At 50.6% G+C, this 16,282-nt stretch overlaps 1 protein-coding gene across 8 annotated transcripts in view; it reads right to left on the bottom strand.

Moving 5' to 3' along the window:
* FARP2 (FERM, ARH/RhoGEF and pleckstrin domain protein 2) overlaps window positions 1-16,282 on the bottom strand; it is a 91,414-nt gene that overhangs the window by 24,409 nt on the left and 50,723 nt on the right. For 7 of the 8 annotated variants that reach the window (XM_057551637.1, XM_057551636.1, XM_057551641.1 and 4 more), the window contains 5 exons: window positions 8,983-9,123; window positions 6,791-6,954; window positions 6,384-6,452; window positions 5,792-5,849; window positions 3,726-3,957 (listed from right to left, as the gene is read on the bottom strand). In XM_057551637.1, the coding sequence (XP_057407620.1) occupies window positions 3,726-3,957; window positions 5,792-5,849; window positions 6,384-6,452; window positions 6,791-6,954; window positions 8,983-9,123 (664 nt within the window). The remainder of the gene's footprint in view (window positions 1-3,725; window positions 3,958-5,791; window positions 5,850-6,383; window positions 6,453-6,790; window positions 6,955-8,982; window positions 9,124-16,282) is intronic. The other variant, XM_057551640.1, reaches the window with a different exon arrangement.

Genomic DNA, 16,282 nt, shown 5'->3' with positions numbered 1-16,282 from the left:
GGCCCGCTGCTGGCCGCCCTCAGAACCATTCTGGATATTTTAACGTTTCCTATAAACCAGCTCTTACTAGACAGAACACGACAGTGCCACTGCCGGGGCTACAAGCAGAAAGACCGGACCTGTAGGATCCATCCTTCGGGCTCGCTTTCCCGCTTGCTGGAGGGTCCCCTCTGGGAGGGGGCTCCTCCCACTTGAGTGAAGGGGAAGAAGGGCTGGGGGCAGAGTCCAAAGAAGCCACAGCTGATATCAAAGAAATGGTTTCCACATAAAAGGAAAGCTGTAAAATTAAACATATCGTGAACACTCTGGAAAAGGAAAGTTGTTCAAAATTTCTCCAAATCTGACCAAAAAGCTAACCCTGAATCTGAAAATAACACCTTCACCAGCAGTGTCCACAAAGCGTCTGGGATGCTGGGCTCATTCTAGAGCCACGCTGCCCATGCATGGAACAGGGGGTCAGGGGTCGGGGTCAGCAGTCAATGCAGCTGCAGGTCCAGCCTCCAGGGCTGCAGGGCCTGAGGGGCAGACCGATGACAGCCCAGGCCGCTCAGCTTCCCTGTAGGTCACCGACACAAATGGGAAAGAGGAAGAGGAGACAGACGGGCTATCCTGGTCTTGAGCAGCACGCGGACTGGGCCTGGATCCCGATTTGAGCAAACCAGACGTCGGCCAGCACTCTGTCTACCTTGTGGGGTGACGTCTGCGTGGGGCCAGTGAGGAGGCGCCTTACGTTTCAGAGACACACGAGCGCTGAGGAAGGTCGTCAGCGCGTCAGGCCCACTTTATAGGAGGGGGGCAACACCCGGGGGGACATGGTGGGGGGGGGGGACACAGGACGGCCCCGCCCAACAGGCTTGGGCTTCACTCCTGATACGCCTCTTTCCGCTTCTGCATATCCTGAAAACTGTCTAAACAAAAGCTAGAAAATTATCTCCAGAAAATGAGGTTTCATTGAAGAAACAAGACAAAACCTTCAACAGGAAGGCCCAGTAAAAGACGTCTGAGAACAGAACTTATTCAGATTCTTTGACATGTGACGACGACCACCCCCCGTCCCCCCACCGCCCCGCATCCTGCAGCCCCGGCTGCTGCGCTGGCTCAGACCTTCTGCCCAGACACCAGGACGGGCTGCTTTAAAGACAAAAGGACACTCTGTTAGTTCGGAGCGTCGGCGGGCACAGTCAGGAGACTAACAACCAACCAAGGACAGAGGCAGCCGTCGTGTCAACTAAGATTCAGGAAAAGCGCTGGATGGACCGCCTCCGTATCGGCTCCTCGCCCTACACGCCCACGGTGCGTCTTTTCAGTGACACAAAATGCCCCAGACGTGCCATCCTCACCAGTGGCGTCGGTCACGGTCATACGGTCTCTCCACAGACGCCGGCCAGTCAGCACCAATGCAGACGGACCCGTGGCCTGGGAGGAGCGGAGGCGGCGGGTGCGAACCTCCCAGGACCGGAGCCACGAGGGACCTGGCGCGGCGGTAAGGCAGCTGCGAGGATGGAACGTACCGGCCCATTAGGCTGAAGCCCCTGCTGGTACCCGACTGACACCATCGACACCATCGACGGACGGCGACCGAGCCTGCAGGGAAGCCCCGGCATCTCCACGCGGCCGCCGGGAACGGGGTCCACACACACGGCGAGGATGGGACTTTCAGTAAGAAAACTAACCTTTAAACACGGCGCTGCTCCACCAGGTGAGACCGGGAAGGAAGCACAAGACCCAGCCAGGGACTCGGTGACAAATTCAGCCCTCGAGGGGCCCGGCCGTGCAGCCTGTGCTGAGCGCTGGCCCCACGTCCGCGGGGTGTGGAGCGCGGTGCCCCCAGGGGCACAGCCACCTTGGCCTGTCTGCACACAGGACCTTGCCCATGGCCTCTGGACGGATGCGTGCGGATGGGGTCTATCAGAATCAGCCAGCAGCTGTGTCGGGTGCACACCTGACCGGAGGAGACACCATTGCTACAAGAGGCCAAGCCCCCTGCAGCTTGGGGAGGCCCCGGGTGCCCACTCCCCACAGGGAACAAGCCCCCGTCGGCCCCAAGGAAACGGCTGGCCGGCTCGAGCTAACGCCATGCCTCTCGGGCCAGTTGGTGTGTCTGGTTCTGCCTTCCCTGCAACCGAGTGCGTGGCGTCCCCCAAGGAAGGTGGAAAGGACACAGTCCCGCTTACACCGCAGGTTAAACCAACGCCTCTCCAAGCACAGTCCCTGGATCCAAAGTCATGGACACAACCAAGCCTCGGGCACTGAGCCACCCTGGGCAGTCCCAGAACACAGCACAAGGAGGCCGCAGCCCCCGCTGCCCTCCCCAGGATTTGGGTCCTGTGGGGCCTACTCAAGATTTCGCGTAGTCAAATCAGACAAAACCTCCATCATAATTAATCATGGGCCACACACCTCACCTTAAAAAGCAGCAACAGGCATAAGGCATATATTCCATTAAAGGTCAACATGAATCAGAACCGTGTAACATTCAAAACACATAGCACCACTTTAGCTGAATCAAAGCAAATGCCAGAAGAATAAAGCTGCAAAGGCTAAATGACCAGCCCCAAAGGATGAGATAGAGATACTCATCCATTCTAAACCTGCTGCACAGCTTTTAACACCGCTCCGAGAGCAAGTTTTAATTTTTTGGCATTCCAAACGGAACAATCAATCAGAGAATTAGGGGGAAAAAAGAATATCTAGCCATGACCACGAATCACCTTCTGTGTCGAAAGCCGACCATCTGATCCCTCACCCCCCGAGCAGGTGAGGGTCACCCGGGAGGGAACCCGGGAACCGTCAGGACAGGTTTTCATCGACCTGCTCTCCAGGAGTCAAATGCTTTATGTTACTCTGCAGATCGAAAAGGACTCTCTCTCCCCTTGTCTGAGCAAAGGGGTTACCGAAGAAGAGGCTCACGTCTAGGGGGGCCTCGGCCTCGGAGCCCCAAGAGTCTGTGTCGGAGCCGCTCGGGTCCTCAGCCGTCGTGGGCGGGTAGCTGAGCTGCTCTAACTGGTCGACGAGGTCCGAGAAATGGAAGGCCGAGCTGGCCTCGGAGCGGACCGAGCAGGCAGGGAAGTTGGCCATGGAGCTGGCCTCGGACCGGGTGGCAGAGCCGGGCGTGTGCGCAGACAGGCTGCCGGGCAGCGGCGCGTCGCTGAGGGAGCTGGTCTCGGACCGGTGGATCCGGAGCGAGCTGGTGTCGGACGGGCTGAGCAGGCGCTGAACCAGGCTGGCCTGCGCCTTCACCTCCAGCAGCTCCGAGGTGTCGGCGGGGTGCGCGTCGCCAAGGCTGCCCTCCTCCTCAAACTCAAAGCCGCGCTCCCCGCTCCCACGGGCCGGCTCCGGGGAGGACCCCTCCGGGCTGGACGGGGCAGACCCCAGGCGGCCACCCAGCAGGGCCTGCGGGCGCAGACTGCCGTGGGGGAAAGGAAAGGCCTCAGAGCCTCCGGCAAAGAAGGAGATGTCTGCCAGGTCGCCATCTCTGAACTCCTCGAACGCCTGCAGCTGGGCGCTTGTCAATGTGAAAACAGGGCCCCCCTGGCGGCTCTGCCGGCCACACGGGGGCCCCCCCCTGGAAGGGGAGGGGCCCACGGTCAAGGCACCCTCACCATAGCCACTGCGACCCGCCCGCTCCCTGCCGGCCCCCCCTGCCTCTAGCCCTAGGGCAGCGCGACTCAGCCCCTCATTGCTGCTGGGGCCACGGCTCCTCACGCCCCGACCCAACCCGGCACCTTGGCAAGGCTGGAATGCCGGCAGCCCGGGGGGCTGGGCCGCGGCCACGCCGCTCCTCTCCGCAGCTGGCCACCTGGCGCTGGGAGCCGGGGGCCCCGTCGGGGAGCCGCTGCTGTCCTTGGAATCGAGCGGGCCCACGGGGGCTGGAGCGGAGGCGAGGCCCGAGCAGACGGAGGCACTTGCTGAGGACGGGGACGCGGCAGCCCTCGTGCCCTCGGTGAACAGGATGCTCTGGGGAGCAAACCAGGAGGAGAGAAAAAGGAACACGTGAAATGAGCAACTGCTGCCGGGAAGTCGCAAAGCTAACTGTGCCCAGGTGAGTACATCCGCACCCACACATTTCTGACGCAGCTTCTACAAAGGAGGGCAGCAGGGCAGATCTTTCCTTTTAGAACTGAAGATCTGTAAATGCAGATTAATCTCTTTTCGTGTGTCTACCACGTGGCTTTTTCCTAATCATCGACCATATCCCATATTCTCCGTGACTTTTAAGAGACAGCATCAGAGAACTGAAAGCTTAAATGTAACTTTTAGACTACTCACAAATTTGAACTTTGTTAAAGAAACAAAAATAAGTTCTTTTCATTTCAGTTGATTTAACAAGGAATTCCAAAATAGAAAACGTACCTAGAAGAGTTAAAGAATGTTTTTATTTAAAAGACCCAATTAAAAAAAAATTTAGGACACACGAGCTTTAATATATGAGTTACAAGTGAAGCTTCTGGAAATACTGTAACAGTATAAATGACAAAACTGTCAACAAAAATTAACTTTGGGGCTTCCCTGGTGGCGCAGTGGTTGAGAATCTGCCTGCTAATGCAGGAGACACAGGTTCGAGCCCTGGTCTGGGAAGATCCCACATGCCGCGGAGCAACTGGGCCCGTGAGCCACAATTACTGAGCCTGCGCGTCTGGAGCCTGTGCTCCGCAACAAGAGAGGCCGCGATAATAAGAGGCCCGCGCACCGCGATGTAGAGTGGCCCCCGCTTGCCACAGCTGGAGAAAGCCCTCGCACAGAAATGAAGACCCAAAACAGCCATAAATAAATTAATTAATTAAAAAAAAAAATTAACTTTGTGCAGCAATAGAAAGGTATAAATATGAAACTATACAGCCGCACACAGAAAGTTGTGAAATAACAGTACATGAAAAGAGCAAGATTCTATGTAAAAATATGCTTGCATGTGGCAGTCAACACGCAAATGTGAACACAGGGAGAGATGGCAGAGAAGCAGACCTGAAACACAGTCACCGACGTCCCAGCCTCGCAACACAGAACTGTCACGTCTGGGACACCGTGGCCAAACGTCTACTGTGAGTGTTTGTGTGCGCCTGTGTGTACCTGTTTTAATATAGCTGTGATTGTGTCAAACACACAGGCATACACATTTGTCTCCTGCTTTTCACCCTGAAGATAATAGTAAAAGATCCACTCAGTGAACACGGCTTCACTAAGCAAACCACCTCCTAAGCTGGCATTTAACCTCACTTTGCACTTTTATAGAAGTAGTACTTCTCAGTTGTTTTCCTGACAACAAAAAGCACTGTGTCCACTGCACAAAGAGAAGAAAAAATACATAGAGAGAAGCACAAAGAGAAGATAAAAACTGCCTGGATCCAATCGCTGAGAGATCATGTTTGACGCTGTGCATACACTTGTCTTTTTAAATCACAATGACGACATGCCCCCGGCTGCTTTGCCCCCTGCTACTTTCACGCACGGATATTTTCTGGGCGCGTCCTGCTCACGCACTATTCTCCCGAAACGAGATTTTTAAAGGCTCTTGAGTAGCGGCTCACGTGGACACGCCCAGAACTGCCAGTGACTCACCCGGCACAGACGGTGGTCGCTAGGATTTCTCGAATGACAAACAACACTGTCACACATCTCAATGCACAGAGCTTTCTCTTCACTCAGGACTCCTCTCTGCAAACAGGGTCCCAGGATTGGAAATTCCGCACAAATGACAAAGCTAATTTTAGGACTGTTGTTACAACATTGCCAGATTATTTCCCAAAAGAGGACAGGTGATTATATCGTGTACGTTTTACGCAGAAGGACTGACCTGCCTCGGCAAGTTGGCATTTAGGGCGCGGAGAGACATCCGGGTCTTGCTGTGCTTTCTGCAAACAGAGAACAGGCTGTGAGCCCCCAGCCCTCCTCGCCTGACCCCTGTTTCTAAAGCAGCACATGCTGTGCCGCGAGAAGGACTCACATAAAAATGTGGCCAAGACTCTGTTAATATGCCATGAGGCACCTAACTAGAAATGGCAGGATAACAGAAAACAAGCATCCAAACAAAAAATACACGCCCAGAAGAGGAGAAATTATCCCCTTCACACTGAAGGAAAGGTCCCACATGCAAAGAAACAACATGAATTTTCAGATTCAAAGTTTACCATGCTATGTAAAAACACTACATCTAAGCTAAGCGAAACAGACTAGAACCAAAAAGCATGATCTGTATCTGTACACAATAACTGTAAATAACTGTAAAATACAAACCTATTACCATTAAAATAAATAAAAGAAACAGAACTCAAGTGCCAGAATACAAGTTTACATATTTGAAGTGATTTTTATTCAAATAAAGGTTAAAGTATTTAAAACGTTAATTTTAAAAGCCCATACTTTTCATCATGAAGATGAGAGATTACCTTTCATACGGAATCCTCTTCATCCCACCATCTTTGACATAATCCACTAGTTGCTTCTGAGTTCTTCCACTGTGAAAAAAAAATCAGATTTTAAAGAAAAGAATAAACAGTAATTCACAGCATTAATTTTTCATAAAAGGAAAAGTAAGACTTGCCCATCCTCTCTCATAAGTTTACACATACATTTAAAAGTTATGCTTTGCAACAAGCATAGCCAGTTTTCTAAACAGTTTTTATGAAGCCTATTTTTCCCACTATTTTATTTGCGATGCTTTCTCCAGTTTTACAATAGCTGCAGTCTGTGTGTAGTTCTCTGGAACGTTCACACCACCTCCTTCCTGACTGAGGCTGAGCGGGTTCTCAGCCCCACTGGCAAGGCCGAGGCCCGCCTGGCGCTGCTGCCCCACCTGTATCTGAAGGAGGAGCCCCTGCTGAAGAGGGCGCCTCTAGCTCTGGGCTTCGGCTGATCGGAAAGTCTGAAGAAGGCGTGATACTCTACACACGTCTTCCAGAAGTTCTTACACGCGTCCCTACTCCCCAGCACGAATTCCAGGGTGTCCTGGTACGGCCCCTGGGAACAAAAGACAAAGGTTCGAGTTACTACATCAAGAATGAAATTTAGGAAGGCAAAAGGCTACTCCAAAGTTAAAGATTAGGACGTTTTCTTCCTCAAAGCTGTATACAAAGACTTCTGGCTCCGTTTACATTTAAGAGAAGAAAAACACAAGGTATATATTCATTGTAGGAACATCGGGAAAATGTGGTCATCTACAATTACACAACTGCTAACATTCTGAAGTTTACCTTTGTAACCTTTTCCCACCTAGGAAACTAAGGCATCTCTCCAGGCCGGCTGACGCATTTATCTATTATCACCCAATCATTCTCCTGGGGGTTTTCTGGGATGTTTCAGATGCCCAGGACACACAAGGTTTTCAGGCTCACAAACATCACCATGAAGAAACTACTGCATTGTCTCTCATGGTTATTCCTTAGGATAAATTCCTAGAAATGGTAGATTGAGCTCAGAAGCAATGCACATTTTTGAACCTTATGATATATTATTACCAAATTACTTTCCAGAAAGAGTATAATACTTTGACTCTTATGTTTAATCTTAAAAATCTAAGTGCTTAGGGATATAAAACGTAACCTTGCCAGGTGCAGAGATAGACACAGTTCGGAACTTTGAAATATCATGCTATTCCAAAGAAGAGTAGCTTTGGAAATATAAAGCAGTAATTCTCTTCTTTCCCTGTCCTTTCAGAATAACTGCCAGAAACTTTTTTTTTTACTTACAGAGAAAAAAAAAAGCAGCCTTTTACTTGCATTTTGTACTGTTTTTGGCATTCCTTATACTTCTCTCTCATCCACAGAAGAAATATTTGAGTAAAAAACAATTAAGCTATCTGTTCATACTTTCTACCAAACACACTTACATGCCGCACGTGACCCTGGGGTTTGACAAAAGCTAATCAAGTGCCTTTGAAAAGCTTAGGTGAAGCCTCTCCTCCAGATTGGCCCAGAGCTCTGATCTCCTAGAGTGTGTCTAAGCTGACAGCCTCCTAAGCTTCAACCCCACAGCGGCTCAGCTAATCTACTTTTTATTTCCTAACTTCCTTTGTACAATAGACATGTAACAATGTGAACATCTTTGAATAGTCTGACGTACTGGATTTTTCCAACTATCAGACTGTACAGACATTTACTTTTTCCCCTTTTTACTAATTTCAGTAAATTTATATTTAATTATTACCTTACTGACTCACAATCTCAAAAGAAAGGAACATTTATTTTCTGAAAATCAAGCCTACTTCAATTAGAGCTATTAAAGGGTCAATTTCTGAATCAAAGACACATGAGAATATTGGAAACGCCCCTCTCTTCATTCTGGACAGAAGCTCCGACACTGATTTGCTGTGGAGCTTCTTCAGGTCGCAGCTCAACACTCTGTATTTCAGCTTTATTACCCAAAGAAGGACTGGCTGTAATAAACCAACAGTTCTCAGCAGCCCTGGGAGCTTGTCGCATGTGCACTCTCTCAGGCCAACCCCACAGCTGAGTCTCGGGGCGGGGCCGCCCCCGGGGATGCTGATATGCCCTCTAGGTGAGAAGTGCTGGGCAGGTCACCCCGAAGCCCGTCCCCAGTCCCGAATCCTGTCCTTAAATTCTTATGTGAGTTATGCTGAAACGATACATAAAGTAATTAAAGGGGCTTCCCTGGTGGTGCAGTGGTTAAGAATCCTCCTGCCGGTGCAGGGGACACGGGTTCGAGCCCTGGTCTGGGAAGATCCCACATGCCGCAGAGCAATGAAGCCCGTGTGCCAGAACTACTAAGCCCGCATGCCACAACTACTGCAGCCCACGTGTCCCAGGGCCCGTGCTCTGCAACAAGAGACGCCACCGCAATGAGAAGCCCGCGCACCGCAACGAAGAGTAGTCCCCACTCGCCACAACCAGAGAAAGCCCGCGCGCAGCAACCAAGACCCAACACGGCCAAAAATAAATAAATACGTTTTAAAAAGAAGTAATTAAAAACTCAGTATTCTAACAGAGTAAATTCTCTTATAATTTAAAAAGTTCTCGAAATAATACTTACATGGACCTCTGGGTGGAGTTTGATAAGAAACCTTTTCCTCTTGAAGCTGAGCTTTCGGAGCCTGGACCAGTTGAAAGTGTTGATCTTGGTGCTGCTCTGAAATTCAGGAGACAGACGTTCGCTGAGGAACACATTTGTAACCTAGACGCACGCACATGATTTCTCATGAAACAGAGAAGGTTTAAGTCACATCCTTGTCAGAAAGCACAGCAAGCCCCTGATATTTTATGTTCGGAATGACTCTGAATTAAAATGTCAATACTAAACACACTAATCTCTCTGTTTTAGGAAGAAAACTTTATTTCTTTGATAAAGCTTTATTACAACCTCTTTTTTTCAGTGTTAACAGTGAACATTTTTGAAGCCCCCCTACTGCGAGGACGGCGGCTGGGAGGGGCCTGGTGGTGGCCAGGCGGGGCTGGAGCTGAGCTGGGTTTCTCACTGAAGGGAAGAGGGAAGGATGCAGGGATCCCAGGGGTGCCGGATGGGACCCGGACCCAAGGCTGAACTCCCGACTCTCCAGAGTGGGCACACTGGGCAAGGACCTCAGCTTCTAAACAATCTTGTCCTCTAAGGAGACCAGGGCCCTTTGCTCTTCCAGGGTGGGGCAGGCAAAGAACAAAGGAACCTGGACCATCTTATTGTGTAAGAAAGTAAACAAGTGATCAAAAAACGATGGGGAAAGGTCAAAAGGACACAGGAGGGACTTCCTTCCCTGGTGGTCCAGTGGTTAGGACTGCACCTTCCAATGCAGGGGGCGCGGGTTCGATCTCTGGTTGGGGAGCTAAGATCCCACGTGCCTCGCAGCCAAAAGACCAAAGCATAAAACAGAAGCAATATTGTAACAAATTCAATAAAGACTTTAAAAATGGTCTACATCAAAAAAAATCTAAAAAGAACCACAAAGGGCACAGGAGGCACCTGAAGGGACTCCCTGACGTGGGCCAACTTCAAGATAGAAACAAATAACAACAACAGATCAAGTATCAGATTATAACCCGCATTATAACTTGAGTGACAGTACGATTATAATACAAACCCATGAGTCCACAGTGACGTAAAGACAATAAACAAATGAGGAGAAAACCCTCCTAGGATCATGAAGAATGGAATTTAAAAAGCTGCCTTTTGGCAACCATCAGGGAAATTTACAGTCTTCAAGTATCTCTCCACAAAATGCTTACTAATTACAAAGGATAAAAAGTCACTTTGCAGCAAAGAAGCCTGTCAAACGCCTTCCAACCAAGTGATGAATGCTGCCACCACCGGCAATGGGACAGACAGGCACCGCGGGCCACCGCGCGGGCCGGACCAGGCACTCTCTCGCTGCTGTGACTCACCCGCCCAAGAAGCTTAACTAGGGCCTGATCGTCAGCAGGTGCTGGGGGGCCCATGTTACAAAATGACTGGCCTCGAACCTTCCGAAGCATCAAGGTTGGGAGAATCAAGGAGAGAAGGAAGAGAGTTCCAGACCGAAGAGGCCAGAGCGGGATCTTGACTGGGCAGAGCGCGTGACCTCAGACGGGATCTTCTGAAACCACCGAGACCGGGGCAACTGGTGGAAGCTGGATGCGGTCTCTGGGGAAGGAGCGCTTTCTACTGCTCTCGTATCCCTTCTATAACCGTAAAACGTTTCCAGAATTAAAATGTTAAATGTACTGAAACACTTTTCTGGCATTTTCTTGTCTATTCTTGACTATCATGACCATTTACTCTTTTCTACAAATTCAAGATGGGGGGAGGCAAGGTGAAGAATGTTTTCCCTTCAGAGATACTAAGACAAACAAACAAACAAAAAAACCACAACAACTTAAGCAATTAAAGAGGAAGGAGGCACTGAAACATGCACGGCACGGGCAATCTCTGAAACAGGGGACAGCTGTCAGGCACAAAGGCCGTTGACAGGAATGTCCAGAAAGGAAATCCGCAGAGACAGAAAGCAGATGAGTGGTTGTCAGGGGCGGGCAGTGACTGCTACGGTGTATGCGGTGAGGCTGGGATTTAAACGTTCCGGAGTTAGTGGTGACGGTGACACAATTCTGTGAATATACTAAAAACAACTGAATTATACTTTTAAATGGTGAACTTTACGTTATGTGTGAATTATATCCAGTTTTAAAAATTCCTGAGTTAAGAAATGTCCTTGAGGCCAAGATACAAATGACAGGGTCTAGATGAGACCCAAGTACCCCAGCTCCCAACACTGTCCAGACACGAAGTCGCTTCAACTACTACTCAAAGTAAAATATTCGAGGGTTTTCAACTGTGTTCTCAAAAAAGCAAACAAAACAACCAAACCATAAAACATCAACAAAGAAAGGAAAAGAAAACGCCCACCGCCAGCTCTCACCCCTAGATGGTAGGTGCCTAGGGCAAAGGCTTAAGAAAGCAGGTGGCAGCAGGAGGGGCAGGGAAGGACCTGTCCTCCCCAGAAAGACACAGAGAAGAGCGAGAGACACACTGTTCCCAGCTGCAAGCTTGCCTTCCCATTTTCCCTTTGGGTCAAAATAAAATATCACCATATCCCAGGGCTTTAACCGAGTCATAAATCAAAAGTGGAAACAAAGAATCCACGGATGACTGCCCTCACTCTGCCCTGGGCAACCCTGACACTCACCCAGCAGTGCAACACTCACAGCCACTGCTTTCGTTTCAGATTTTATCAAAAAAATCCATGGCTCAGCTGTAAATGCCAAATAAGACCTGAAACAGAACCCAGAGGCTCAGGGCTCTCCGGGCCGGCCCAGACAGAACTGCCTTCCGGATCTGTACCCGCACGTCCACACAGCTCTTTCAAGGCTGCTACTGCACCCTGCTCCGAGATCTGGTCTCCTGGACTTCCACATCCACCACGACCTCACGTCCACCCCTCCTCACACTCCCTCCATTTTTGGTAAATTTAAAATTCGGTATTTATATTGCTGATCACGTAAATATTACTTGCAAGTTGAGCCAACCTGAATTATAACTATACTTTTCTCCTTTGCTTTTTAAAATTAATTAATTAATTAATTAATTTTGGCTGCTTTGGGCCTTTGTTGCTGCGCGCGGGCTGTCTCTAGTTGCGGCGAGCAGGGCTACTCTTCATTGTGGTGTGCGGGCTTCTCATTGTGGTGGCTTCTCTTGTTGCGGAGCATGGGCTCTAGGTGCATGGGCTTCAGCAGTTGTGGCACGTGGGCTCAGTAGCTGTGGCTCGCGGGCTCTAGAGTGCAAGCTCAGTAGTTGCGGTGCACGGGCTTAGCTGCTCCGCGGCATGTGGGATCTTCCGGGACCAGGGCTCGAACCCGTGTCCCCTGCATTGGCAGGCGGATTCTTAACCACTGCGCCACCAGGGAATTCCACTCCTTTGCTTTTAATTTTCCTTAAGTCACTAACTGCCTCTTCTCATTTGCTTAATTTCTATGTACCCATCACTAATTCAGCCCAAAACTTCCCCGCAGACCTTTAAAACTCTTCGATATGGTCTAACCCATGAAGCCACCGGTCAGTTCTTCCCCCTGCCCCCTCACCGGCCGCACCTCCCGGCTTGCGGGATCTCAGTTCCCCGACCAGGGATTGGACCCGGGCCCTGGCAGCAAAAGCACCGAGCCCTGACCACTGGACACCAGGGAGCTCCCTCGATCAGCCCTTTCTTGGAGGCCACCTCTGTCCCTTACGCTGACGAACGTCCTCCCCATCCGAGCACAGCCCACCCCTCTGCCTTCTCCAATCCGAGTCACCCTGTTTCCTCAACTCCCATCCGAGTTTCTCTCTCCTCCAGTGTCGGCCTTCAAAAGGCTGTGCAGGAACTGCATGTCTGAAAACGCTTTCAATTTCTCTCTGTACAGGAGTCACGGTGCCCAGGGCACAGAATGCCGGGCTGGAAACGGTCCTCTTTCACGTGCAGAGCCTCCGCCTCCAGCTTCCAGCGCTGCTGCTACCAGCCCGGCAGCGCTCCGACTGCCCCCGCCTCTGGCAGCTCACGCCGACGAGTCCTGCTGCCACCACACCGCGAACCTGTAGGCACCTCCAGCCGGGAACTCTGTGCCTTGAGTTCTGGAAGCTTTTTCTCGTGTAATTTCTTTAACAATTCCTCCACTGCTTCTTGGTTCCTGCCTCTAGAATTCTGGGATGCAGGACCTCCTGGATGGTGCTGGAATTTTCTTTACTTTTCTCTCCCATCTTTCGCCCTTTATCTTTTATTCTGTTCTGTGGAGATTTCCTCAACTGCATCTTCCAAACATTCTCATTCCGCCAACCTGTGTCACTCTTGTTCTCCGTAACTGCCCTGCTCTCATTTCAGAGATGCAAGCTTTTCCCGTATTTCTGTGAGGCTTTTTAGAAAACATAATACACACAAATTGAAGGTCTGTGGCAACCCTGCACTGAGCAAGTCTATGGGCACTGTTTTTCCAATAGCATTTGCTCACTTCGTGTCTCTGTGTCACATTTTGGTAACTCTCACAATATTTCCAACCGTTTCATTACTATATTTGTTATGATATCTGTGATCAATGATCTTTGATGTTACTGTTGAAAAGAGATTATGGCTCTCTGAAGGCTCAGATGATGGTTAACACTGTTAGCGATACCGTATTTTTACATTAGAAAAAAGAAAAAAAATGTAATACAGTAACATACTAACAAGGTTCAAATTCTAAAGGTACCAAAAATGAGTCCAGAATGAACAGGCCCCTTTCCCCACTTCTAAAAGCCTGCTGGCTATAGTAACCACCCTAGGGGCAGTCAGCACCAGTTCATTTTGTAGGGAATAAATAGTGTGTGTGTGTGTGTGTGTATGAGTTCCCCATAAGCGGTAGCAAATTCCACACACGGTTCTGAACATCTTCTCCATATAACGATACATCTCAAAGAATGTTTCACGTATCAGGACACAGAGAGCACCTGCAACCTTTGGACAGTTGTCCAATTATCCCATAATACGGATGCACCACCATTTATTTAACCAGCCTCCTAATAATTAATTACCAATATTTTACTATTTCAAACAAGGCCAGAATAAAAAATCACAAGAGAAAAAGTTCACACTCGTGCTGAAGCTGTGTTCCGGTTCCTCAAGAACGTGATACAGGGTAGAGCGATTTTTCTGTTTTGCGAATCTGGTAGAGGAAAAACAGTACCCTCTCTGAGGAACCACGCTTTCCATCTCTTCCACCCCGGCACAGTTTCTGTTTCTTCTGAGTCTCTTCTTCCCACAAATTTGGTACCTGTCCCTCAAATACCATCTTCCTTTGAAGAAAGGCTTTCCTCAAATCTCTGGCGACCCTTGGTCATCGTCTGTGTTTAACAGCGAGGCTCTGGGTGTGCCTGAGTTAGTGACCATCCCGGTAAACACTGGCCAGGGGATGCTAGTCTAAGGGACATCTGACAAGGGACAGAACATCTGTGTCCTAAAGCGCCTCTCCATGGACCGCTTATTAGTTGAAAGAGGAAAACCAGTAACTATACAGTAGAAGAACCAGAAAACACAGAGATCAAGGTTCGCATCGCCAGAGAGGCCAGGTGGCATCTCGGGTGTGACCCCCGAGGGGGACACACGTCACCTGGGCAGTGGTCCAGCTGGGAACACGTCACCTGAATCTAATCACAGGAAAACAGCCGACAAACGCAGACGAGGAACTTTCTATTACAAAGGGGCTGTGTTCTTCAACACTGTCTTCATAAGAGAAAAAAGAATGTTCCAGATTAAAGGCGACTGCAGCATGACGGCCTGGTTGTAGACGGGATCCGGTCCTGCAGAGAGACCACTGGCCAGCTGACAGGAGTGGGGACGGACCCGTGTGCCAGGTGTTGAGAGCCCGCGGCCTCAGCGGTGACCGACTGTGGTCACGACAGGGAACATACTCTGCTCTCGGGAAACGCACACTGAAGTTCCCGGGGGAGAGGCCCCGACGCGTGCAGCTCACTCCCCAAGGCTTCAGAGAAAACTGTGTGCGTCTGGGCGGCAGGGATGAGAACACACGCCAGCGGGAGGTGCAAATGGTGACAGCTGAACCTGGGGGACAGCTGCGTAGGGTCTCTGTGTGCTACTCTCATTCTCACGGCTTTTTGGGACGTTTGAAAGTGTTTCCAGATGAAAGTCTTTACAAGAGGAGGCTCTGAAGTGCTGCTGGCTGGCAGCTCCCAGGGCGGCAGCAGGGCCCTGACGTCAGAACCCCGCTCGTGAGGCGCCTCATCTCCACCTTCCGACGGGAGGGAGGCGCCTCGGTTTCCTTTTCCATTCTTTGTTCTTACTGATGCAAGGTTAAAAAAAATTCCTTCACTGTCATGCCGGTGGGGATTTTGAGGGAGTGGAAATGAATTCAATCTGCCGCCTTTCATTTCAAGTCGCTAACCTCATGCTTTTACAGTTTCTCCTGGTCATAAATTATTTGTCCTTTTCTGGAAAAATGACAACAGCTTGATTCTGAGGGATGTGATTTCCCCCTCTGTGCCAGGTAGGAACCGCCATCAAAGGGAGCGGGTGTGGGAGACGCTGGACGCCACTCAAAGGGCCTGGATTTTAGGTGGAATGTAACAGAACTGACATTCTAAATGGCAAATTAATTTTTTTTCCGACGGGAAATTGAAATTTGCTGGCTAAGTTGAGAAAGAGAAAGGAAAAGCAGAAGAAACGAAGTGTCCTTGATCAGGGAGGCCTGGTTCAGACCAGCCGTTTCAGGCGCCGGCAGCGAAGATGGGCCACAGAGGGAGGAGCCGCAAAGCCAGCCCCCCGGGCGCCAAGAGCGCCACCGCCAACCCCGGGCACCACGTTCCACCGGAGGCGCCCGGCTTCGCGGGCCGCGAGCAGGCAGCTCCTGGAGGGGAGGCGGGAGCATCCGGCGAGGCGAGGGCTCCGGAGCTGCAGGCCGGCGCCCTGGCAGCTGTTTCCGGGCACGTCACACCCCACGGCCCGGCACACGGACATTCACCACAAACACAACTCAGTGGCCATTTATGTAACACTCACCCATCCGAACGCCGCTACCGCACACATCGCCGGGACCCCGAGCACCGCCCTCGGAGGGTCCCCAGGCTGCTCTGTCTTGTGCTTTAAACGGTGACTGTGACCCGTGGCGGAGACCCCACAGGGCAGCCAGAGCCCGGGCTTGAGGTTCCAAGGGGGCGACCTTCTGTCAACATTAGGACAGTGGGACGTGACTGAGCACCCTGGGGGCCATGGGCCCCGTGACCGTGAGTCCAGGACAAGAAGACAACTTCTCTAACGGGTGAGAGGTTGGATCGGAGGGTCCGCAAAGCTCTTCCTCCGAGTCTAAGCCGGATTCCGCAACAAAGACTTCCCAGCGCACGTAAAACAACC

This window comes from Balaenoptera acutorostrata, chromosome 8 (assembly GCF_949987535.1).
Source record: "Balaenoptera acutorostrata chromosome 8, mBalAcu1.1, whole genome shotgun sequence".
Taxonomy (NCBI): Eukaryota; Metazoa; Chordata; class Mammalia; order Artiodactyla; family Balaenopteridae; genus Balaenoptera; species Balaenoptera acutorostrata.
The sequence above is the reverse complement of the archived record's forward strand: the minus strand, read 5'-3'. Positions and strand labels throughout refer to the sequence as shown.